Below are 25471 nucleotides of genomic sequence, written 5' to 3'. Positions count from 1 at the left end.
CATCCTCCTTGCATCCAGTCTGTCTAGCCCTGTCAGAATTTTATATGTTTCAATGAGAACCCCTCTCATTCTTCTTAACTCGAGTGAATACAGGCCGAGTCGACCCAATCTCTCCTCATACGATAGTCCTGCCATCCCTGGAATCAGTCTGGTGAACCTTCGCTGCACTCCCTCAATGGCAAGTATATCCTTTCTTAGGTAAGGAGATCAAAACTGCACACAATACTCCAGGTGTGGTCTCACCAAGGCCTTGTATAACTGCAGTAAGACATCCTTGCTCCCATACTCACATCCTTTTGCAATGAAGGCCAACATACCATTTGCCTTCCTAACTGCTTGCTGCATCTGCATGTTTGCTTTCAGTGACTGCGATCAAGAACACCCAGGTCTCTTTGTACATCAACATTTCCCAATCTATCACCATTTAAATAATACTCTGCCTTTCTGTTTATCCTTCCGAGGTGGATAACTTCACATTTATCCACATTATACTGCATGTGCCATGTATTTGCCCACTCACTCAACTTGTCTAAATCGCCTTGAAGCCTCTTTGCATCCTCCTCACAACTCACAATCCCATCTAGTTTTGTGTCGTCAGCAAACTTGGAAATATTACATTTGGTTCCCTCATCCAAATCATTGATATTTATTGTGAATAGCTGGGGCCCAAGCACCGATCCCTGTGGTACCCCACTAGTCACTGCCTGTTAACCAATTCTCAGTCCATGCCAGTATATTACCCCCAATCCCATGTGCTTTCATTTTGCACACTAACCTCTTATGTGGGACTTTTTCAAAGGCCTTCTGAAAATTCAAATAAACCACATCCACTGCTTCTCCTTTATCTATTCTACCAGTTACATCCTCAAAAAACTCCAGTAGGTTTGTCAAACATGATTTCCCTTTCATAAATCCATGTTGACTTTTCTAATCCTGTTGATATTTTCTAAGTGTCCTGTTATCACATCCTTTATAATAGACTCCAGCATTTTCCCTACTACTGATGTTAGGCTAACCGGTCTGTAGTTCCCTGTTTTCTCTCTCCCTTTTTTAAATAGTGGGGTTACATTTGCCACCCTGCAATCTGCAGGAACTGTTCCATAATCTATAGAATTTTGTAAGATACAACTAATGCATCCACTATTTCCATGGCTACCTCTTTTAATACTCTGGGATGCAGATTATCAGGCCATGGGGATTTATCGGCTTTCAGTCCCATTAATTTCTCTAGCACTATTATTTTACTAATACTAATTTCCTTTAATTCCTCCTTCTCACTAGTCCCTTGGTTCCCTAGCATTTCTGGGAAGTTATTTGTGTCCTCTTCCATGAAGACAGAACCAGAGTATTTGTTTAATTGCTCTGCCATTTCCTTGTTCCCCATTATAAATTCTCCCGTTTCTGATTGTAAACCTACATTTGTCTTCACTAATCTTTTTCTTTTTATGTACTTGTAGAAGCTTTTACAGTCCACTTTTATGTTCCTTGCAAGTTTACTCTCAAACTCTTTTTCCCCTCTTAATCAATCTCTTGGTCCTTTTTTGCTGAATTGTAAACTGCTCCCAATCTTCAGGCTTGCTACTTTTTCTGGCAACTTTATATGACTCCTCTTTGGATCTGATACTATCCTTAATTTCTTTTGTTAGCCATGGTTGGGCCGCTTTTCCTTTTGCGTTTTTGCGCCAGAAAGGAATGTATAATTGTTGCAATTCATGCACTCGTTCCTTAAATATTAGCCATTGCCAATCCACCGTCATGCCTTTTAATGAAGCTTCCCAATCTATCATAGCCAACTCACTCCTCATATCTTCGTAGTTTCCTTTGTTTAGATGTAAGGAGTCTTACAACACCAGGTTATTGTCCAACAGCTTTATTTAAAATCACAAGCTTTCGGAGGCTTCCTCCTTCGTCACCTGACGAAGGAGGAAGCCTCCGAAAGCTTGTGATTTTAAATAAAGCTGTTGGACTATAACCTGGTGTTGTAAGACTCCTTACATTTGTCCACCCCAGTCCATCACCGGCATCTCCACATCATCCTTTGTTTAGATTTAGGCAGTGGAGGCTTGTTGAAAGCTGTTTATGAATGTGAGATGATTTTAATTCTGGCAATATCTGTACAGTTTACAAGAGGCAGGAATCAATTTAAAGTAGTTCAGCAATTTAGTAACTCCAGCTGGGAAATATCCCAGACCAAGTGTGGAAAGTAGAATTGCTCTGAGTTTAACAGTGGCCATTAGTGAGGCCAGGTCATTCCTTACCTGAAACTCACAACAACTAGAATCCTTCAGCTGCATGGATGCAATATGGGAAACCAGTAGGTAAATACAAATAATTTTGTAGTTCAAAAATATTTCTGAACGTGTTTGCCTACGTAATGAGTCACTGTGCTTTGAGTAAGTTGTTTTATGTAAATTTTTTGAGAGATGTGGCAAAGCAGTTTGTAAATGCAAATCTTGCAAAGCCTTAATTCTGATTGTACATTTGTCACTTGGGAGCAGCTGAAACGTCATTGTGTTAGGAAGAACTGTTCTGGAACATTCCATTCAAAGTTATGTTGCTAAATGGAGAAGGTCGATACTGAGGTGGTGCTAAGTTTCACAATGTGGATCTTGATATTTAACTTTTGCAATTTAATAATCTCTTATAGTAGACACAGTTGGTGAGATGACGTAATTGTACATTTGTTTTTAAACAAGCGTTGTCAAATGTCTTCAAGGCAACAAAATCCTTTAAAATTAATCTTTTGTTAGTCACATCTGTTAGTCATAAACAAAATTCAAACAGACAATAGTGCATCACTTGCTGCTGGGCTCCTAATTAACTATCATTGAATCATCAGCAGCACTTACAGAGATCGCTGTGGCCTGATGCTAAGACTCCAATTCCCAACAGCACCATTCATTAACTCATGCTGCATATGCATTATAAAACTGCTGGAGGAAGCAGAATATAGTCTCTCCAACTGGTGGTTGTGCAATGTAGCCTGTGCCTTTCAGCGCTTGGTGTGTGTGCGCAGTTATAAGTGATTTGTGGCTAAGTTCTACCCAGCGCACCTTCCCTCATTTCCCAGGCAAGGAGCCACATCGCTGCTTTGGACGGGTGGGCTGCACCATTCATTCTGATGGGGAGCAGCTACCACTGGAGGCAGCAGCAAAACAAAAATCACTGTTTTAGATGGGCCATGGGGTCGCTGGAGACAGCAGCAGCACCTCGTTCAAGTTAAGGCATTATACTGCAGTGTGAATAAGTTTGGTTTGTCTGAACCCAGTTACTGCTGTATTTTACCTAAACGAGACACTGAAGACCAGAGATTGGTAGGGTGGGGGGATGGCAGTGGGCAGGATGATAACAAAATGACTGAATTTAGAAATTAGCACCGTGCAGAGGAAGAGTTGGATACATTCTATGAATAATAGAAAACAATGGAGGGCGAAAGAATGCCTGCAAAAATAATGGAGAGAAATATGATGGCTAAAGAAATAGAAAAAGAGCAGAAACTAAGCACGGTATATTGGGGGAGGAATAAGAGTATCTTTGTAAACCTCTCATATTGTTATTAATTGCAACAGCCCTAAATAGTGGAGATGAAACCAGATCGATTCCATCAGTTTCTATCCTGGAGTAACTTTGTGTATTATGTTTCACTCATGGACTGGACTTTGGGTCCACTTTTGTTCACTTTCTTTCTCTCTCTCTCTCACTCTTTCATGAGGAGTACCATGATTTGGCAGTGCCTCAAAAAGTGAACTGTAGCAACGGATTAATGATAATCCAGATAAAGTGAATTTCGTTCCTGAAAATGTGATCAATTGCAATCCGAATATTAAGCTGAAAGTGAAATTTCTAGCAGCCAGTGACCCATAGTGCCCTGTTCCACAGTTGGATTTGTACATTGATCCTATAGTGCTACCCAGTCAATATGTGGTCTTCGCACAGCAGCCCAGCCAATGTAGTTCTTACGTGGGGTGGTGATTTTGCAGCTGCTGGAGTCAAACACTGAGTGGGTGAACTCTGATTCTTGGGTGAGCAAACCAGTGTGTTTGGTAGTTTTCCACTATTTTCCCAATCTGTAGCTGATTGGGAACAGACATGTCCCTCAGATAGCTGCATGATGAGGTCGGAACAGCGACACAGGAATGGACGTTTCTGATGTTTTGTGGACTGCAATACATTACTGCTCATCAGTGAGTCCATATCATAGTGTGTTACAGCACAGGAGACCATTTGGCCTATTGTGTCTGTGCCTGCTCTTTAAAAGAACTATCCAATTAGTCCCACTCCCCCGCTCTTTCCCCATAGCCCTATAAATTTTTTCCCTTTAAGTATTTATTCAATTCCCTTTTGAAAGTTACTATTGAATCTGCTTCCACCACCCTTTCAGGCAGTGCATTCCAGATCATAACAACTCTGCGTTTAAAAAAAAAAAATTTCCTTCATGTCACGTCTGGTTCTTTTGCCAATCTCCTTAAATCTGTGTCCTCTGGTTACCGACCCTTCTGCCACTAGAAACAGTTTCTCCTTATTCACTCTATCAAAACGCTTCATGATTTTGAACACCTCTATCAAATATCCTCTTAACCTTCTCTGCTAAGAGTTAAGTGGTAATTCTTCACAAGTGATAAAACATAACACCAACAATGCATTATTCAGTGCAAAGGCATCCCTTTGTATACATGAAAATGTTAAATTTTGTTGAATTTAATGAATGATACCTGTGAAATGTAATTCTGTGTGAGGTTTATTTAACCCTGAATAGCACTACCTCTAGCTACCGATTGCTTTTTTTAAAAAAGAAAATTGATTTATAATTGCTAATGCTAAAAAAGCATTATTGTTTAACTCAGAGAGCTGTGCTGCAGTCAGTGGACAGCCTCTTTTAATGATGTAGAACACAGTACACTATAGAGTGTTAAATGATCAAAATAAATACTAACAAAGTGCTCAAGCAGTTCTGCATCGAGCACGTGTCTGGTGACAGCTGATTATCCAGCTTGGAAACAGCAAGAATTAAAAGTTTCCACACTGGATCCAGTATAATAAACATAGAGCTTAGAGCAAAACGTTCTCTGGTACAAAGATGTTCAGTAAATTCTATCATATATTGCAAAACATGGTAAAGACAGTTACAACAGAACATCGTAACTAAGTTAGCACTTTGACACCCTGAATTAAACACTAAAATTTGGAGAGGGGAATCTCAATAGATTTTCAGTTTAAGTGCTAGATCGAGTGTCCCATTGTAAAATAATTTACCACTTTGCCAATTAGTGAGGTCAGTATGTTTTTTTTTCTTTTGCTGGTTATTTGCAGATAACTGACACTGGCCAAGTCATGGAAGCCATCAACATGTCCAAGAGGAGAGAGCTTCACTGGCCAGATGAAGCAATCCGAATGAGGGCTGGTCGAATCAGCTGGAAAGACTGGAGCCCTCAGGAGGGCATGGAAGGCCATGTAAGTTCCCATGTCCATCAATAATTCCTCCATTTTTGATAAATGGAACATCAATCTTGAGTACAAGTGTAGCTGCTTAGTATAGCACACAGAGAGACACTCAAAGGATGGAGTGAAAATTGGTGGAAGAGTTGGTACAAGGCAGGAGAGTGAGATTGTGGAGGACAGAGCGGGTACACTGGATCTTCCACATGAGGTTGAGGCAGTAGTAAAGCTAATTGACAATATGGTTATTGGTAATCAAGAGGTAGAAGGAAGTAAAGTTCAGGATAATGATGAATGTAAGTATAATGAAAGGTTCAAATGAGAAGGATCAGTTAATGCTTTTATAGTGATGCAAGTAGCTTTAGTATTGAAGTGTTGGAATTAGAAACATGTCAGCGAGTGAAACCATTAATATGGACAGTAATGTTGGATTGTTATTTGGGAGTTTTAGCTTGACTCAGACTGGCAAAAGGTGGGAAGTAGTGATCCACAGGGATTGGTGCTGGGACCACTGTTGTTCACAATGTACATTATTGATTTGGACTCAGGAATCAGAAGTACAATTTCAAAATTTGCGGATGACACCAAATTTTAATGGGGGGATATAGTTAATACTCAGGAAAACTGCGACAAAATGCAAGAAGAACTTAATAAACTTGCAGAATGAGTGTGTAATTGACAAATGAATTTTAATATAGGTAAGTGTGAGGTATTACATTTTGGTAGGAAGAATAAGGAGGCCACATACTGCTTGGATAATAAGAGTCTAAATGGGGTAGAGGAGCAGAGGGATCTCGGGGTACAGATACACAAATCACTAAAAGTAGCGATGCAGGTTAATCAGGCCATAAAAAAGCAAACAAAGCACTGGGGTTCATTTTGAGAGGGATAGAATTGAAAAGCGGAGAAGTTATGTTAAACTTGTAACTTGGACCACACTTAGAGTACTGTGCACTGTCTGGTCTCCGTATTATAAAAAGGATATAGAGGCATTGGAGAAAGTGCAAAAAAGATTCACAGGGATGATACCAGAATGGAGAGGGAACAGCCTGGGGATCTTTTCTCTTTTTTAAAAAAAAAGAGAAGGCTGAGGGGTGACCTGATAGAGGTCTTTAAAATTATGAAGGGGTTTGATAGGAAAGAAGTAGAAAAGATGTTTCTATTTGTGGAGGAGACCAGAACTAGAGGCCATGAATATAAGATAGTCACCAATAAATCCAATAGGGAATTCAGGAGAAACTTCTTTACCCAAAGAGTGGGAGGGACGTGGAGCTCACTACCACAAGGAGTAGTTGAGCACATGAGGAGAAAGGAATAGAAGGATATGCTGATATGATTAGATGAAAAGGGGTGGGAAGAGGCTTGTGTGGAGCATAAACAGCGGCATGGACCTTTTGGGTTGAATGGCCTGTTTCTGTGCTGTAGATTCGATGCAACTCCCCAACGCTGTCGGTTAGATGTTTCATAATTATCTTTTTTTTAATCTCTCTCTGAATCTATAAATGGTGCTCAAGTCTCTAGAGTGGGACTTGAACCCACAATCTTTTGACTCAGAGGTGAGAGTGCTACCCACTGAGCCAAGGCTTATGGAATTTTGGGTCTCTAGCCTTAAATGGGCCTTGATTGGAGCGGCAGCAAGAAGTAAGATGAATAGGGGAGAACTGCACATGGAGGTTGCAAGTCTTTAAGCACTGCGACACTAGCATTCTATGCAATGCAAAAGTGCCACATCATTTTAACACCAAGATGTGTTCATCCTTTGAACGTACTACAGTCTGCTGTGTTCTTTGTAATGTGCACTGTTGGGATCCTTCAGACTAGGTTTTAAACAAGGTTTTTAAGTTAGGATCTTGTCCCTCTTCTGCTCATAGACTGAGCTGTATTCATTTAAACTACTTGACAGGTACATGCCAGCCTGTTTACAGCTCAAGTGCACAGGGGATTTTGCCTGGTGCAAATTGCCTGCTCTGCAGTGCCAGGCAAAACAGAGGAACAGATGCAGGTTTTTCACTGTGAACTCCATTCAGAACTCAGTTATTTACACCTCCCCAATTGTTGTGATTGTGCCACAAGTTCTCAACAGATAGAGTTTACAGCCCAAGTATAAATAGGGTATGTGATGACTGAGATACTGCAACAGGGGAAAATATTTAGTTTGGGATCAAAACAAAGTTTTCCCTCCAACCAAGACTGTTGCTTTGATGCACGTCGGAGGTCAGATCAGCCCTGACGTCTGTCCCAATGTGATCTCCAATATGTAAAAATAAGGCAACCAAGTCATGAGTACTAAATCTGTATCAGTGTAAACTGAGCTTGGTTTGTGATAGCACCCATTATGACATGCCTGCATTACCTTGACAGCGGCCCTGCATTACCTTGACAGGGGCGCTGCATTACCACCAATTTCCAATTTCTTTCTCCTGAGTCGTCTTGTACTAAGCAGTGCGGCCAGTTTGTTGCATCAACTGTCTGGTACAATCTTGTGTGCAAGGGCAGTAAAAAGGAGCGATAGAAGATTGCGTATGAGCTGCTGTACAGACCCCCAACCAATACAACTGAGACTGCCCCAAAGATCCAGTTTTAGGAGTTCCACATACAGAGAGGGTTGCTGTAATGGGTTTGACTGTAACTAAGGAATGTGTTCCATACAAATAAGCACAATAATATTAATAACAATTAATAACACAATAACAAATAAGCCTATAGATCAGACTTTTCACTGTTGACTTCACTGGGGAATTTGTTTTTTGTTATAATTTCTGTTTTTTTTTTATCTAACCTTGTAGAAAAGCCACAGTGGCTGTCTCGGCAACGGCCAGCGGTCGGCCTCCAAACTCAATTATACTGCAGGAGGGAAGTGTTGAGCCATGGAGGTCCAGTACTTTCCCACAGGGAGGGGAAATCAGAGCGATCTCTGGACCTCCATTATGCTCCTAGCTGGTTTCAAAGTGGACTCCTCAGATAGTGGTCAACTTGGCTGTTAATGACACACGACATGAGGAGGCAGGAAAAAGAATAGAGAAAAAAATTTAGAACTCAAAACAAGGTATTAACTTGTACGGTGAAATAATACCCTTTAACTACCTACTTAAAAACATTCCAATGCAGTTTTAACCTGGAAACCAGTATATTCAATAGAAATGAAAGCATTGAGCAGAATAATCTGCACTTTTGATTATGGAAAGTTCTTCAGTATTCCAGATTTCTTTATTTTATACCTGTTTAATATTTCCTTCTCTATATAATTAGGTGATTCACCGTTGGGTGCCTTGCAGCAGAGAACCAAGTAGCAGGTCCCACATAGACAAGACTATCCTGCTGGTTCAGATTGAAGACAAGTATGTTCCCATCATTGAGTCTGGGGTCCTAGAACTGGGGGCTGAAGTCTGAAACAACTTGCAGCAATAGTTTGATTGCGGGAGATGGAAACGGGAGTAAATCTCACCCTGCCATCCTGTGGTCCAAATGCATTACTGCAGCAGCTGGAGGCTGGAACATTTTATCCAGAATTTAACCCTCTGCAGTAAAAAGCTTTGAAGGATGTTGCTTTGTTGGACCTCTTCTGAGGTGAGAAAGGAAAACTGCATGGAGGCAGAACTCTGATCTAAAATTATATTTTGTTTTTTTTAACATTTAAAAAAAAATTCTATGCATCTCATATGCTTTAAAGAACATTTTTCTTAAGTTGTTCAGTAGATTTTGTTGAGTATTTTGTCTGTGTTTATTTATTTGCCAAAACTGAGAATGCCATAGTTTCATACAGTGCACGTTTAAACGCTTTAAAAAATATTGTTTTTGAAGTTGTTACAATTCTATTGACCATACAAAAGAAATATAATGTCCAGTTTGATCATTTTGCTACTGTCTCATTCCTTCTGAGTCGTGACTGTGTTAAAGACAACTGCACTAATTAACAACAATGCACTAAATATTCTGAGGTTGCTCAGAGCTTTTTATTTATATAAATGCCATTATATTTTAAAATGCCTTTTGGGATGAGAACATTAATCATCGGCTCATATCATGCTCCAATCTCGCCTTTTCTCTCTTTCTTTTGACTTGAAATTTATTTTTATTTGTTTCAATAGAACTTGTATACAGTTGTATAATTTTTTGATATTTATTACTGTGAACTTTTTTTGTTATAAAATCTTTCATTTCTGTATATTCAGGGAAAAGAAATTTTAAGATAAAGTAAACAGTGGGTTCAGCAGTAGTTTCGCTGGACTGAATTGCAAAATGACTGGATACAGTTCACTGTTTCCTCACAGGCTGTGCAATTTAAACCCCTCCCCTCAATGTACCACAGCAACAACCACCACCACAAAACATATATCATGGGGACGGGTGCTTATGTGTATGTATACAGAAAACTTGTAAATAATGTAGTCGATGTTTAAAACAAAGATGACAGAAGCCTAAGTGAAGATGTTTTTTTCGCAATGTACTGCATCTGAAACTAAATACAGTATTGAAACTATGATCAATAAAAGCAATTTTATAATAAAGCAAATCCTTCTTTGTGTAACATTTGTCTAATTTTATTTAAACTTTTTTTGTAATATATGAACAAACTTGCATTTATACATATATATATATATGTACTTTTGAAGTGTAGTCACTGTTGTAATATGGCAAATTTGCCCTCAGCCAGGTCGCACAAACAGCAATGAGATAAATGGCCAGATAACGGGCTAGAGTTTCCGCTTTGGGCACAGTCGGGAAATTGTGCCCAAAATGGGCTTAAATTGCACTGGTTATGTTACACTTTAAGTTTCTGCCAAAATTCATTTGCACAATCAAAAGCGTAAAATCTTCCATGAACCAGCGCAATCAGGCAGTGTAATAGAATGTAATTGTTCCTTTGTTTTCTGTTAAAAAGTATTGCTTGATGTATTGACGTGTTGTGCTCTGGTGCAGTTTTATTAACACAGCTGAAAATGGGTTTATCACCAAAAATAAGCATTTTTAATAAAGGTACCTGATTTAAAATCACTGAAAATTACTTTAAAAAAAAAATGATCCTGAACTATTTAATAGTTTCACTAGTCAGTTTCTTAGTAAATTAAATATTTTTTGATATGAAGAAACTTTTAAACGGTGCCTACTAGTGTCTGTGAGCCTAAGAAAATTATCGCAATTTGAAGAGCCTTCCCGAACCTGCACAGTCGGTGGAATCTCGTAAATTCACCCTGGGGTCAGGGCCTGATGCAAGTGAATTGAATCTTGAATCAGTGTGTAAGATCGCAGAATACCCAGAAGTAAGTGGTTTTGGGCATATCTCACCTACGTTTTAAATTTTCTGATCTTTTGCTGGAACCTGGGTGCAAAATAAACAGAAACTTCTCCCCAATATTTTTAGTGATGTTGGTTGAGGGATGAATATTGGCAAGGACACCAAATGGGATCTTTTACATCCACCTGAGGCCTTGGTTTAACATCTCAGCTGAAAGACAGCACCTCCTACTGTGTAGCACTCCCTCAGTACTGCACCGAAATGTCAAGCTACATTATGTGCTGAAGTCTCTGGAGTGGGGCTTAAACCCACCCCATGACCTTCTGACTAAGGCAAGAGTGTTAATACTCAGCCACGGCTGACATAAAGTAAGTGGGTTGTGTGTTCTATTTATTCCAAGAACCTCCGTTCACTATGAAACTATCCTCCATTACAGAGATTTTGGTAGTTTTGACCAGGGAATTTTTCATTCGAAGATAAGAATTCTGTCTTAAAATATATTAGTGCATAATATATACTGACTCAACATAATTGTAGAAATGTCTCTTACTATTGTATTACCCTCCCATGTCATTAACCATACCCATGTTCAGAAGAAAGTCATGGTGGACTGCATTACAGTTTTAAGTTCAGAAATAAAGGCCACACTATAGTGAGGTCATGTTAGACTGAGTTGCAGGCTGTAAAAATTCTCGAGATGTGGGCGTCACTGGCAAGGCAGGCATATATTGCCCATCCCAAATTGCCCTTGAGAAGGTGTTGGTGGGCCTTCTGCTTGAACCGCTGCAGTCCGTGTGATGAAGGTGCCATTAGTTAGGGAATTCTATGATTTTGACCCAGTGATGATGAAGAAACAGCGATATATGCCCCAAGTTAGGATGGGGTGTGACATGGATGGGAACTTGGAGGTGATGGTGTTCCCGTGCACCTGCAGCCCTTGTTCCTTCTGTGTGGTGGAGGTTACTGGTTTGAGAGGTGCTGTCGAAGAAGCCTTGGCGAGTTGCTGCAGGTGCATCCTGTAGATGGTACACACTACAGCCACGGTGCGCTGGCGGTGGAGGGGGTGGATGTTTAAGCCAGTGGATGAAGTGCCGAACAAGCAAATTGCTTTGTCTTGGATAGCGTTGAACTTCTTCAGTATTGTTGCAGGTGCAAGTGGAGAGTATTGCATCACACTCCTGACTTTTGCCTTGTAGGAGGTGAAGAGGCTTTGGGGAATCAGGAGGTGAGCCACTTGCTGCAGAATGCCCAGCCTCTGACCTGCTCCTGTAGTCACAGTATTTATGTGGCTGGTCCAGTTCAGTTTCTGGTTAATAGTGACCCCCAGGATGTTGATGGTGGGGGCCTTGGCAATGGTAATGCCGTTGAATGTCAAGGAGAGGTGGTTAAGCTCTCTTCAGTTGGAGATGGTCATTGCCTGGCACTTGTCTGGCATGAATGTGACTTGCCACTTACCAGTCCAAGCGTGGATGTTGTCCAGGTCTTGCTGCATGTGGGTATGGACTGCTTCATTATCTGAAGAATAGAGACTGGAGCTGGGCTGAGATGATTGGCCTCGAATAACTACAACTATCTTCCTTGGCACCAGATATGATTCCCACTAATGGAGAGCTTTCCCCCTAATCTCCATTGACTTTCATTTCAATACAGCTTCCTGTAGTTACACTCAGTCGAATGTTGCTTTGATGATGAGGGCAGTCACTCTCACCTCACCTCTGGAATAAGGCTGTAATAAGGACTGGAGCAAAGTGGGCCTGGCAGAATCCAAACTGAGCAACGGTGAGCAGGTTTTGGTAAGTCCCGCTTGATAGCGTTGATAACAACTCCTTGCATCACTTAGAATCGTAGAAAGGTTACAGCTAGTCCCACTCTCCAGCCCTTTCCCCGTGGCCCTGTAAATTTTTTACTTTCAAGTACTTATCCAGTTCCCTTTTGAAAGCCATGATTGAATCTGCCTCCACCACCCCCTCAGGCAGTGCATTCCAGATCACAATCACTCGCCGTGTAAAAAAGTTTTTCCTCATGTCACCTTTGGTTCTTTTGCCAATCACATTAAATCTATGTCCTCTGGTTCTTGACCCTTCTGCCAATGGGAACAGTTTCTCTCTATCTACTCTGTCTAGACCAGTCATGATTTTGAATACCTCTATCAAATCTCCTTGCAACCATCTCTGTTCCAAGGAGAACAACCCCAGCTTCTCCAATCTGTCCACATAACTAAAGTCCCTCATGCCTGGAATCATTCTAGTAAATCTCTTCTGCACTCTCTCTAAGGCCTTCATATCTTTCCTAAAGTGCGGTGCCCAGAACTGGACACAATACTCCAGTTGTGGCTGAACCAGTGTTTTATAAAGGTTCATCATGACTTCATTGCTTTTGTACTCTATGCCTCTATTTATAAAGCCCGGGATCCCATATGCTTTTTTAACTGCATTCTCAACCTGCCCTGCCACCTTCAATGATTTGTGTACATATACCCCCAGATCTCTTTGTTCCTGTACCCCTTTTAGAATTGTGCCCTTTAGTTTATATTGCCTCTCCTCATTTGTACTACTGAAATGTATCACCTCGCATTTTTCTGCCTTAAATTTCATCTGCCACGTGTCCGCCCATGCCACCAGCCTGTCTATATCCTCTTGAAGTCTATCACTATCCTCCTCACTGTTTACCATCCTTCCAAGTTTTGTGTCCTCTGCAAATTTGGAAATTGTGGCCCAAGTCCAAGTCGTTAATATACATCAAGATAAATGTAAGGACTTGCACAACACCAGGTTATAGTCCAACAGTTTTATTTTAAATCACAAGCTTTCGGAGCTTATCTCCTTCGTCAGGTGAGTGGAGGGTTCTAAAAACGCATAGCCTATATAGTCAGAGAACAATGCCTGGTGATTACAGATAATCTTTCCAACTGCCCCCTATCACGTCTCAGCTGGGAGACGATCACAGCAATCAAAGGTGTCGTTGGTGTTCAGACAGGTTAGCCACGGAAAACATTACATCCCAGTATACTGAATACACAATGGGTCAGATTACAAAGACAGAGAGAGAAAGAGACCCAAAAGGCAGAGAGAGAGAGAGAGAGAGAATGTCCAGTTGTATTAAAAAGATAACTCTTTTTTCACTGGTGGGGTTACATGTAGCGTGACATGAACCCAAGATCCCAGTTGAGGCCGTCCTCATGGGTGTGGAACTTGGCTGTCAATTTCTGCGTTGTCGTGTGTCTCGAAGGCAGCCTTGGAGAACGCTTACCCGAAGATCGTAGGCTGAATGTCCTTGACTGCTGAAGTGTTCCGACTGGGAGGCAACCCTCCTGTCTGGCGATTGTTGTGCGGTGTCCGTTCATCCGTTGTCGCAGTGTCTGCATGGTCTCGCCGATGTACCATGCTCCGGGGCATCCTTTCCTGCAACGTATGAGGTAGACAACGTTGGCTGAGTCACAGGAGTATGAACCATGTACCTGGTGGGTGGTGTCCTCTCATGTGATGGTGGTATCTGTGTCGATGATCTGGCATGTCTTGCAGAGTTTGCCGTGGCAGGGTTGTGTGGTGTCGTGGACGCTGTTCTCCTGAAAGCTGGGTAATTTGCTGCGAACAATGGTCAGTTTGAGGTTAGGTGGCTGTTTGAAAGAGAGTAGTGGAGGCGTGGGGATGGCCTTAGCGAGGTGTTCGTCGTCATCGATGACATTTTGAAGGCTGCGAAGAACATGCAGCCTTCAACATGTCATCGATGGCAGATACCACAGAAGGCAGTGGAGGCCAAGTCATTAAATATATTCAAGAAGGAGATAGATATATTTCTTAATGCTAAAGGGATATGGGGAAAAAGCGGGAACAGGGTACTGAGTTAGACGATCAGCCATGATCATTTTGAATGGTGGAGCAGGCCTGAAGGGCCGAATGGCCTATTCTTGCTCCTATTTTCTATGATTCTAAGATGCAAAGTACTAATTTAGTACCTCGACCATCCCCTCTGTCTCCATGAGTAGATCTCCTTTTTGGTCCCTAATCGGCACTACCTCTCCTCTTACTATCCATTTACTGTTTACATGCCTTTTGGATTCCCTTTTATGTTGGCCGCCAGTCTTTTCTCATACCCTCTCTGCCCCTCTTATTTCCTTTTTCACTTCCCCTCTGAACTTTCTACAGCGTTAGCCTGGTTCTCACTTGTGTTATCAACCTGATGTGTCATATGTCCCTTTTTTCTACTTCATCTTACTCTCTATCTCTTTTGTCATCCAGGGAGCTCTGGCTTTAGTTGCCCTAACTTTCTCCCCAGTGGGAATGTACTTTGTCTATGATTGGATTTGTCTAATCAGCCTACTTCCATTCAGGCCAATTACTGCTCTGCTCTTTGTGGACAAGACACATCTGGGCAATTTTCCTCATTTTCTAGTAGATGCCAGTATTGTAGCTATACTGGAACAGCTTAAGGATGGGAATGTTTCATAAAGTCTTCTGTTCCCGTTAGTTGCTTAATTGTCCACCACCATTCACGACTGGATGTGAACAGAGGAACAGGAGTAGATCATTCAGCCCTTCGAGCCTGTTCCGCCATTCAATGAGATCATGACTGATCTGTACCCTGACTCCATTTATCCACCTTGACTTCATATCCCTTAATACCCTTGGCTAGCAAAAATCTTATCTATCTCAGATTTAAAATGATTAATTGAGCTAGCATCTACTGCTTTTTGTGAGAGCTTTCAACACAAGAAGTGTTTCCTAACTTCTCTCCTGACTGGCCTAGCTCTGATTTTAAGGTTATGTCCCCTTGTCCTAGACTCCCTCACATGCAGCAGAAGTGCAGAGCTTTGACCTGATCTGTTGGCTGTGAGATTGCTTTTCTATCTATAAGCATGATGTATTCACTGTTTTTAGCATACATGTCCTGTATTGTAGCTCTACCAGATTGGATCCTCATTTTGAGGTATAGCTGGTCCTACTCCTGGCATCCTCTTCTACGCTCCTCATTAAACCAGGGTTGGTCATCTGGCTTAATGGTGATGGAGGAGTGAGGGATATGCTGGGCTATGAGGTTGGATTGTGATGGTATACAATTCTGCTGCTGCTGATGGCCCACAGTCCCTCAGGATGCCCAGTTTTGAGTTGCTGGATGTGTTTTTGATCTATCCCACTTAGCACAGATGGAGGATATCCTCAGTGTGAAGATGGGACTTAGTCTCTCTGAGGACTGTGCAGTGATCACTCCTAACACAGTCATCTGCGACAGGTAGATTAGTGAGGACAAGGTTATTCTCTCATCTCACCACGTGCCACAAGTCCAGTCCAACAACTATCTCCTTCAGAACTCGGCCAGCTCAGTCAGTGGTGTTACTACTGAGCCACTCTTGATCATGGACAATGAAGTCCCCCACCCACAGTGGATTCTGCACCCTTGCTACCTTCAGTGCTTCTTCAAAGTGGTGTTCAACATGGAGGATTACTGTGATCAGCTGAGGAGGGTGGTAGGTGGTAGTCATCAGGAGGTTTCCTTGCCTATGTTTGACCTGAAGCCATGAGACCATGAAGTCTGCAGTCAATGATAAGAACTCCTAAATCCTCTCCTTCTCCCCCCCCACCCCACCAACCAACAGTATACCACTCCTCCCTGCGGGAGAGGACCTACGCAGGGTTGGTGATGGAGGGGTCTGGGACATTGCTCAAGTATCATCGTTACCAGTTAATTGTACCATTACAAAATGTTGTTCACAAACTCAGTGTAGGTCTACAGTTGACTTTTTGTGACAGGCTAATTCTTTTCCTGCTTTGATGTTTGATTTTGCATGCTCCTTGATCATCTTGTTCTGGCACTGTCAGCTTTACTCCCTCACAACCTGGCACCCAACACCTCTCTCGTCTATACACTTACAATTTCATCAGTGATGACACAAATTAAAAATAAATGATGACTGCAACTAAGGTGTGCAGTCAACTCATGAGAATTTGCTAATTGGCCCATGCTGGTAGTGTTTTTTTGTGAAAGTGTATACAGCACTGCGACATTTGCTGTGGAACAAAATCGTTAAGTGAAATTATTCAAAATTAAACGGCTAAAACAGCTCCATTGTGGGTTTGTTGGATGATCAAAACGTGATGTTTATTTAAAATTAGTTCTTTATTCCAATAAATACCTAGCAGCTTTTTCATTCAGTAAAATAAAACTTATCGGTTCAATACAGAGAATTTCTCTTAAATTAACAATAGGCATAAGTGACATCAGCAGACTAAGTCATAGCTAGCTGCTGCTTAGACTTCAGATGAATGGCTCTTTTGCTGATACTAGATATGTATGTCAAAATCATAGGTCACATTTGTGTACTTAAATGTTGTGGCTAAGTCATTTTTAAACCAGGCCTGAATTTATTCCTGACTGGTTTTACTGGCGTATTTACTAATTCTAGTTACAACCAAATCACATTGTCAGCAACTTTCCAGTTGTATTCATCTATTAATAAGGTGTCACCCATTATATTTTAATAAAAGGAAAAAAGTCTCTTAAGCAAAATAAATACAATTTACTGTCTTAAAAAGAATAATTAAATTATTCCACATGCTGGCAGTGCACAGAAGGCAAATCAGTATCTGAAAGAGATTAACATTTGGGGTGCGATACTTCAGAACACAAGAGTTCTGCACAAAACATCAATCGAAACCATGGAACCTATTGAGAAATGGCCAAGTGTCTGCCAATTACTGGGTACGTCGCTTAAAGAGGACTTACGGCAGCAAAATTCAAACGGACCTGTTTCTAAAGCTTTGCTAAATTGTTGTCTAATCAATTGAAAGTAGTACAGCTCCAGTGGGTAAAAGATGTAGCTGCTTGCATTACCATGGGATTATTTATTCACCAGTCATTCCCAAATGTGTGACTATACAACTAGGGTTTTCCACTTATGCGCTCACAAGCCTGTGACTTCTCTGTCCATTAAAATGAACGGGAAAAATTGCAAGCTGGCGAGTGCAATAGTGGAAAACCCTGATGAACATCTCTACATTCAGGGACTGAAGTTATCACTGTGGAATAGTACACTGGTTAAATCTGTACTTAGTAGTTTTAATCTACTCCACACCAACCAATATCATTGTTACTCGCTATTTCTAGACATTCTGGGCTGGAGTTTCCACTTTGGGTGCAATCGGCATTTGGGTACAAATTACGCCCAAAAATTGCGCTGGAGCATTTTACACCAAGTTTCCGCTAAAATGCATTAACATAATCACAAACGTAACATCTGCCATGAATTAGCGCAATTTGGCAGCTTAACATAGCATAATGGTTTCTTTATTTTTTTTGCAATCAAAAATATTCATTGATGTATTTAAGAGTGGTAACCTGGCACAGCTCTTAATATAGCTGAAAATGGATTTATCACTAAAAATAAGCACTTTTGAATAATGGTGTCCAGTCCTCTGCCTGGGAGTAACCTGATTTAAACCCACTGAAAATGACTCAAAAAATCTATACCGAAGCATTTACTACTTTCATTGGTGTACAACAGTCTGTTTCTTGGTAAATTTAAAAGTTTTTAAAAAGTTAAAAAATATAAACAGTGCCTACTAGTGCTTTTGCACCTAAGAAAACTAGCGTAATTTTAAAACCCTCCTCGAACGGCCGCAGCCTGGCACAATCGGTGGAAATTCACCATCCTCGTTGTTTCGAGCAGGGGAGGGGGGGGGGGAGAGGGGGGAGGGGGGAGGGGAGGGGGACGTGGCCAGTTTTAGCGATTTTTTTTTTAGCTAGTACAAAAGATTGCAGAAACTCAAATTACGCTGAATGCAAATTACGGCCAGTGTAATTTGAAATTCCATGATGTTTTGCGCTGATTCGACCAGATTGTGCTGAAAAAGCCAGCGCAATCAAACGGAAACGCTGGGTATCCATTTCTAAACTTCCACTTTCAACAAGCTAACAAATTGCTGCCTGCAAATACTATAAGGATAAATACACACGCATTCAGTTCTCATTTTATGTCGCTCTCCAGAAAGCACCTATAGTAAACAGCTTGATATTTTTGATTTGGTTTGAGATTTTCTGGTCCACTTCTGTAAAAAGACACTGCTCAAATCAATGTGAAATAAATGTTTGAATAAAGGAATTTGGTCAGAAATTACAACTCGAACAAAAACTTGCTAAATTAGGTAGGAATAAAGTTGGAAGCAGTCTGTGCTTTACCCAATGCCTAGTTTAATGTTTTTGCTTTTTAAAAATTAATTCTCAGGATGTGGGCATCACTGGCAAGGCCAGCATTTACTGCCCATCGCTAGTTGCCCAAATAGCAGTTAGATACAACCTTCAGAGGACAGTTAAGAGACACTTTGGAGTCACAAACTGTGAGGACGACAGGTTTCCTTTCATAAAGGAAGCAGTTGTTTTTTTTAAAAAAATACAGTCTTTATGGTCACTTTTACTGATACCAACTTTTTTTAAACTGAATTCAAATTCTCAAACTGCCAGGGTGGGATTTGAACTCATGTTCTTTGGACTATTAGCCTCTGAATTACTTGTCCAGTAACATAACCACTACCTCTCTGATGAGCATACCACTGGAGCACAGTATTCAAGAAAGGTTGTAAATGAAACAGTTCTTAAAGTCTGTTGGACCACCTTTAAGCGCTTTATTGGGTTGGGGGGGGGGTGGGGGCAAGGCAGAGAGGAAAGATTTCCTCCGGTCGTTAGATTAGTGGCATGACAGAAGCAAGATTTCTTATGTTTTCTAGTGAAATCGTATAAGCAGAAGAACAGGTTTACAATTTTGTTAGAAATAGTGACCTGGTGAAATGCTCCTGTTTTTATTGTCATTAACGCACAGTGAAGAGAGGAAATTCTCCTCCTGCATTCACTAAGACAAAGGGACCAGAGGAAATCCTCTTGTGTTAGGAAAGAGCGGACAGGACAGTAACATTAGAAACATCACTGGTATTTAACATCAGTGACTGAAGCTTTCCACATAGGCAGTGCTCTGTTGCCTCCCATTTTGAGAACCAGGCTGAGCTAACAGTATAACTTAGGTACAAATTGGTGCGGTCACTCTCACTGCTCTTGAAGCAGACACCACTTTCAAACAATGTAACTGCAGCATAAGCTATCTTTATTACTATCTGGTACAAACGTGGTTTTAATTTAAACTTACTTTATATACACGCAATTTAACATTAAAATAAGTCAGCTCTTTAACAAGATACTTTTATAGCCTTTTCACAACAATCTAATAAGAAATTCAAGGTTGCAAATCTGCAGCCAAAATAATATTGCTCCCATCTTTTCGTATGAGCTGTTCCACCAAATGATACCACAAGTAGAGCAAGTAATGAAGAGAATCAGAAATTCAACCTGTCACATCAGAATTGGTACAGTCCATTCAGAATAGGAAACAACTGCAATTTGGAAATTTTTAATTGGTGTTTTACTTTAAGAACTTACTTTAAGTTAATTTGTACCAAGTTGTAACATGATTTTTTTTCCCCCTTCCTTTACGCATGCTTTGGTAGTTCCCTAGCTGCCAGCCACTCTGAAATCTCGCCCAAAAGGCCATTCATTCTTCATGCATTAGCCCAGAGGAGAAGTTTTGGCAGACTATACAACAGTGGGAGGTATCATGGTCAAATGCAATCCCGTTGTTAGGCAACTTGCACAAGCGCACACACTTTCCAACTGGAGTCCCTGGATGGGAGTCAGTGAAGCAGGAACCTTGGCTGATTCTTCTCCTCTCTAGCCCAGAGGAATGAAGCCAAGTGCAGCACCCCTACTGCCACCTGGCATGAGATCATCAAATTCAGCACAGACTAGGCATCAAACCTCGAACCTGATCTGCAGGACTCACCTCACTGGACAGTGCACTTACCACCTGATTCACTGGAGAAACTCATTTTAAACTACTAATACATGATGTCCCTCTAAATTACCACCGGGGCTGGGTAAATTGGACTTTTTGTTTTAAATTAAAACATGTATAACTACATTTATTCAATATTTTTCACAAAATTAAAACTTTTCATCTTACAACGATTGTAAAAGAGTGTACTGGAGAAAAAAAAAAGAGTCAAAATACTTCATGATAAAATTAGTATTCACCTAATTAAAAGTGGGGAGCTTTACCAACATGCAGCATCTCTATTTCAAACATTAACTGCTAGCCTTTCTATGCCTACACGTCTTAAGAATCAGTCTCGGGCAGTTGTTTAAACTGGTCCACATGGAGCATTCGAGTCTGTTGCTCAACATCAGTTGTCCATCTTCCACTGCTGAGATCCAGAACCATCACAAATTGCCATGGAAACATATCCTTTAGGACTATCCGGATCTATCACCTTCAGGCACTGTCCAGCTGATGTCTGATACAAAGAATTATTTACCTATAAAAACATGAAAACAAAAATTGCAATGTAAACTAGTCCTCTCAGATTACCCCCCCCCCCACCCCTCCCAAGATCTGCAGCAGCTTTAAAGTGGCTCTGGGATATTCCTGCTATGATAATGGCTCTAATTCATATTGCTATTGGTATATAAAATGGCAGGAACATGGTCCTGGACTCTTCTACAAAAATGATTGTTCTGCTACAGAACTTAAATAAATATTAACAACTTACATTTATATAGCACCTTTAAAAATACAAAAACGTCCCAAGGCACTTCACATAATTAGACAAAAATGGACCAAAGGAGGCGATAATAGGGGTGGTGACCTAAAGCTTGGTCAAAGGGATTTTAAGGAGGATCTTAAAAGGAAGAGAGAGAGAGAGAGAGAGAGGTGGAGGGAATTCCAGGGTGTGGAGCCTAGACAACTGAAGGCACAGCTGTTAATGGAGGGGCGAAGGGAGAAGGATGTACAATAGTCCGGAGGGGCGAAGGGAGAAGGATGTACAATAGTCCGGAGGAACGGAGAGTTCTGGGCCGGGGAGTGGGGGGGGGTGGGAAATAGTATGGCTACAGGAGGCTACAGAGATAAAGAGGGACAAAGCCATGAAGGGATTTGATCACGAGGATGAAAATTTTAAATTGGAGACACTGGGAGACAGGGAGCCAACTTAGGTCAGCGAGCACAGGGGTAACGAATGAGTGAAACTTTGTGTGAGAGAGGATATAGGGAGCAAAGTTTTGGATGAGCTGAAGTTTATGGACGGTGGAGGATGGGAGGCTGGCCGTAAGAGCATTGGAATAGTTGAGTCTGGAGGTGACAAAAGCATGACTAAGGTTCTCACCTGCAGATGGACAGAGGAGTGATGTTATGGAGATTGAAGTTGCTGTTCTTTGTGATGGAGAGGATACAGGCTCAGCTCAGGGTCGTATGGGACACCAAAATCACAAACTACCTGGTTCAACCTGAGATAGTGGGGAGTGGGATGAAATCAGTGGCATGGGTATGGAGTTTGTGGCAGGGGCTGAAGCATATGGTTTCAGTCTTCCCAACGTTTAAGTGGAGGGAATTATGGCTCACACAAGACTGGATGTCGAACAAGCTGGCTGACAATACAGAGGTAGTGCAGGGGTCAAGGCAGGTGGTGGAGTAGGACTGTGCGTCATCAGCATACATGTAGAACCTGACCCCATATCTTAGGTTGATGTCACATGTAGATGAAGAGAAGGGGGGGGGGGGCAAGGATAGATCCTGGGAGGACTCTGGAGGTAACAGTGTAGGTGGGGGGGGGGGGGCGGGAAGAAAAACCATTGCTAGAGATGCTCTGGCTATGACTGGAACCAATCGAGGGCAGTCGCACTGAGCTGGATAATAGAAGAGAGGTGTTGGACGAGGATGGTGTGGTCAACTGTATCAACGGCTGTATCAAAGGGTGACAAGGGATAGTTCACCATGGGCACAAACACAGAGGATATTATTTGTGACTTTCATTAGGACCATTTTGGTGCTATGGCAGGGTCAGAAACCTGGTTATAGAGATTCAAACATGGCATTGCAGGAAAGATAGGCACCGATTTGGGAAGCAATAATATATTCAAGGAATAAAAACAGAAAATGTTTGCAGGTCAGGCAGCATCAGGAGAGAGGGACATAGGGTTAACATTTCAGGTCAATGGCCTTTCGCCAGAACTGGACGATGTTACAGATGTACAACTTATAAGGAGGAAGAGAGCCTGGGAAAAGGAGGCGGGGAGAAAAAAAGTGATTTGTGATTAGGTGGAGGACAGGAGATGAGTAAATGACAGAAGTGATAATGGTGTAAGACAAAAGGAGGCAATAATGAGAGAAATAATTTACGTATCCAAGACCCAGAGGATGTATAAATGGTTACAGCAGACTAGCAGAGAGGGAGGGCAGCATGGAAAATCTGGCAAAGTGGAGAAGGCTCATGTGAGCTGGGACTGTGGTGGAAGAAAAAGGCGGGTGGACACCAGGTGTGCTGGTGATCCTCATCACAAGCACCATCCCACAACCTCCCCCATTCCCGCAATGCTGTTGCAACCATCATACATTACTAACACCTGCTGTCCGAGAGAATATGGAGGCTGTGGTTAAGATCTGAAGTTGTTAAAGTAAATGTTAAGGCCAGAGGGCTGTAAAGTGCCTGGTAGAAAGATGAAGTGCTGCTCCTCGAGTTTCTATTGAGCTTCATTGGAACAGTGTTGGAGACCGAGGTCAGAGGGGGAGTGGAACGCCGAACTGAAGCGGCAAGTGACCGGAAGCTCAGGGTCATGCTAGCAGACTGAACAGAGGTGTTCAGCAAAGTGATCACCCAATCTGCATTTGGTTTCCCCAATGTAGAGGGAATCAGGAGCAGTGAATACAGGGTACTAGGTTAGTCAACTATTAGTAAAACACTAGCTCACCCGGAAGGAGTGTTTGGGGCCCTGAATGGGGTATGAGAGGAGATGAAAGGGCAGGTGTTGTATCTCCTGTGCTTGCATGGGAAAGTGCCAGGGAAAGGAAAGCAGGTGTTAGGGGTAATGGAGGAGTGGACCAGGGTGTCATGGAGGGAACAGTCCCTTCAGAATGCTGGGGGAGGGGAGGATAAGATGTATCTAGTGATGGATCGAGTTGAAGATGGCAGAGGAGGATCCATCGAATGCGGAGGCTGGTTGGGTAGGAGGTGAGGAGAGGGGGAATGCTAACATGGTTCTAGGACGGAGGAGAAGTAAGGGCCAAAGTTTGGGAAATGGCATTAGATTGAGCAATCTTTCTACAAAGTGAAGGGGGATCCTCAGCCGAGAAAATAGAAGGACATTTCAGAAGCTCTGGTGTCGAAGGCGGAATGGTCAAAGCAGATGTGACGGTGACTGTGTGGAAGTGCATGAAGGGATACTTGACCATATTAATGTGGAAGTACATGAAGGGATACTTGACCATATTAACTCTTTATTAACCCACATAATAGGTTTAGCTACAGCACACAGAGAAGCACAATTGTGTAATTACGTTTAAGCCTTGGTATGTTGATAATTAAGTTAGCTGAGCAGGTGCTTAGTACCGTCTGGCCCCCCTAGCAGATAAGGGTATTGCTGACTACAAAAATATAATGAGAATACAGTTTCTTGAAAGGCCATGTGGCCTTGAGACTGACTTCAGCCCTACTGATAACCAGGACAGAAATGTGGGAAGGATGGGAATGCTCAGGCCTACGTGCCAAAGTAATAAAGGGCTATGGATGTTTGGGGGGGCAGGCTCACTAATTGATTGACCAACTACCTGAGCCAATAAAGAATGTATGTGTATGCCCATATTCTGTAGCAGATGGGCGTTTTTATTGAACTGTATAAACATGAGCTGTTTCACTGACTCGAAGAAGCTGTACCTTCAACCATTGTTTTGAGGTGCTCTTCCCTTGTATACAAGTTAAAATAAAATTTTCTCTTAGTACTACTTGTTTGGGTGTTAACGCATTGGTATAGTGTTAAGTTTCGACAACTGAGAAAGGGAATGGAGTTCTTACAGAAATTGGGGTGGAAAGAAGTATGATTGAGGTAGTTGTGGGAGTCGGTGGGCTTGTAGTAGGTATCAGTAGGCATTCTATCCCCAGAGACGGAGATATAGAAGTCATAGAAGAGAAGGGCAGAGTCAGAGATTGATCACATGAAGGCAAGGGAGGGGTGGAAGTTAAAAGCAAAATTAATGTAATTCTCCGCTCAGGTTGAGAACAGGAAGCAGCACCAACACAGTCATCTACGTACTAGAAGAGGAGGTCAGAGAGGGGACCTGAGTAGGATTGGAACAAAGAATGTTGAACATATCCTACAAAAAAAGGTAGGCATAGCTCAGAACCATGTGGGTTCCCACAGCGACACCTCTTATTTGGAAGAAATGAGTGGAGTTAAAGGAAAAGTTGTTGAATGTGAGTACAAGTTCAGCAAGGTGGAGGAGAGTGGTGGTGGGGGATGGAAACTGGTTGAGCCGCTGTTCAAGGAAGAAGCAGAGGGTCCTCAAGCCATCCTGGTGGGGGATGGAGATGTGAAGTAACTGATTATCCAGTGAAAAGGAGACTGCTATGCGCCATAAGAGTCGTGGATATAGGTGAGTAAGAACCGGATAAGGGGAAAAAAATGGAGTCGAGGTAAGAGGAAATAAATTCCGTGGGGCAGTAGCAGGCTGTATAGAGTCGGAGGACTATGAAGTTGGAGGCCGTTGGGCGGGGGGGGGGGGGGGGGGGAGGGGTTTAGAAGATCTCTAGGGGAGATATTGGCTTGCTGCTGTTCAGTAATGAGGCTGTCCAGGGAGAGGTAGGAGGAGTTGTCAGAGTGTTGGCATTCAGCCTCCACGAGATTCATTCAAGGACTTTGGAGAAGAAATGGAGGCTGGAAATGGAGCGGTAGTTTGCAAGAGTTATGGAGAGCTGGGAGAGAAACTAGAGAAAG

The 25471-nt window shown here is 42.0% G+C and overlaps 2 protein-coding genes across 10 annotated transcripts in view; one reads left to right on the top strand and one right to left on the bottom strand.

The window, feature by feature from the left end:
• The window catches only part of pcnx1 (pecanex 1), a 275876-nt gene extending 265927 nt beyond the window's left edge, over positions 1 to 9949 (top strand). For all 4 annotated transcript variants that reach the window (XM_067991270.1, XM_067991269.1, XM_067991272.1 and 1 more), the window contains 2 exons: positions 5311 to 5451; positions 8686 to 9949. In XM_067991270.1, the coding sequence (XP_067847371.1) occupies positions 5311 to 5451; positions 8686 to 8826 (282 nt within the window). In that variant the 3' untranslated portion in view covers positions 8827 to 9949. The remainder of the gene's footprint in view (positions 1 to 5310; positions 5452 to 8685) is intronic.
• A 6786-nt stretch (positions 9950 to 16735) lies between these two features.
• Positions 16736 to 25471, bottom strand: part of LOC137326304 (polypeptide N-acetylgalactosaminyltransferase 11-like) — a 39229-nt gene continuing 30493 nt past the window's right edge. For all 6 annotated transcript variants that reach the window (XM_067991262.1, XM_067991260.1, XM_067991263.1 and 3 more), the window contains one exon: positions 16736 to 21024. In XM_067991262.1, the coding sequence (XP_067847363.1) occupies positions 20893 to 21024 (132 nt within the window). In that variant the 3' untranslated portion in view covers positions 16736 to 20892. The remainder of the gene's footprint in view (positions 21025 to 25471) is intronic.

Source organism: Heptranchias perlo, chromosome 10 (genome assembly GCF_035084215.1).
Source record: "Heptranchias perlo isolate sHepPer1 chromosome 10, sHepPer1.hap1, whole genome shotgun sequence".
NCBI classification, from domain to species: Eukaryota; Metazoa; Chordata; class Chondrichthyes; order Hexanchiformes; family Hexanchidae; genus Heptranchias; species Heptranchias perlo.
Note: the sequence above shows the minus strand (reverse complement) of the source record. Positions and strands in the feature narration are given on the sequence as shown.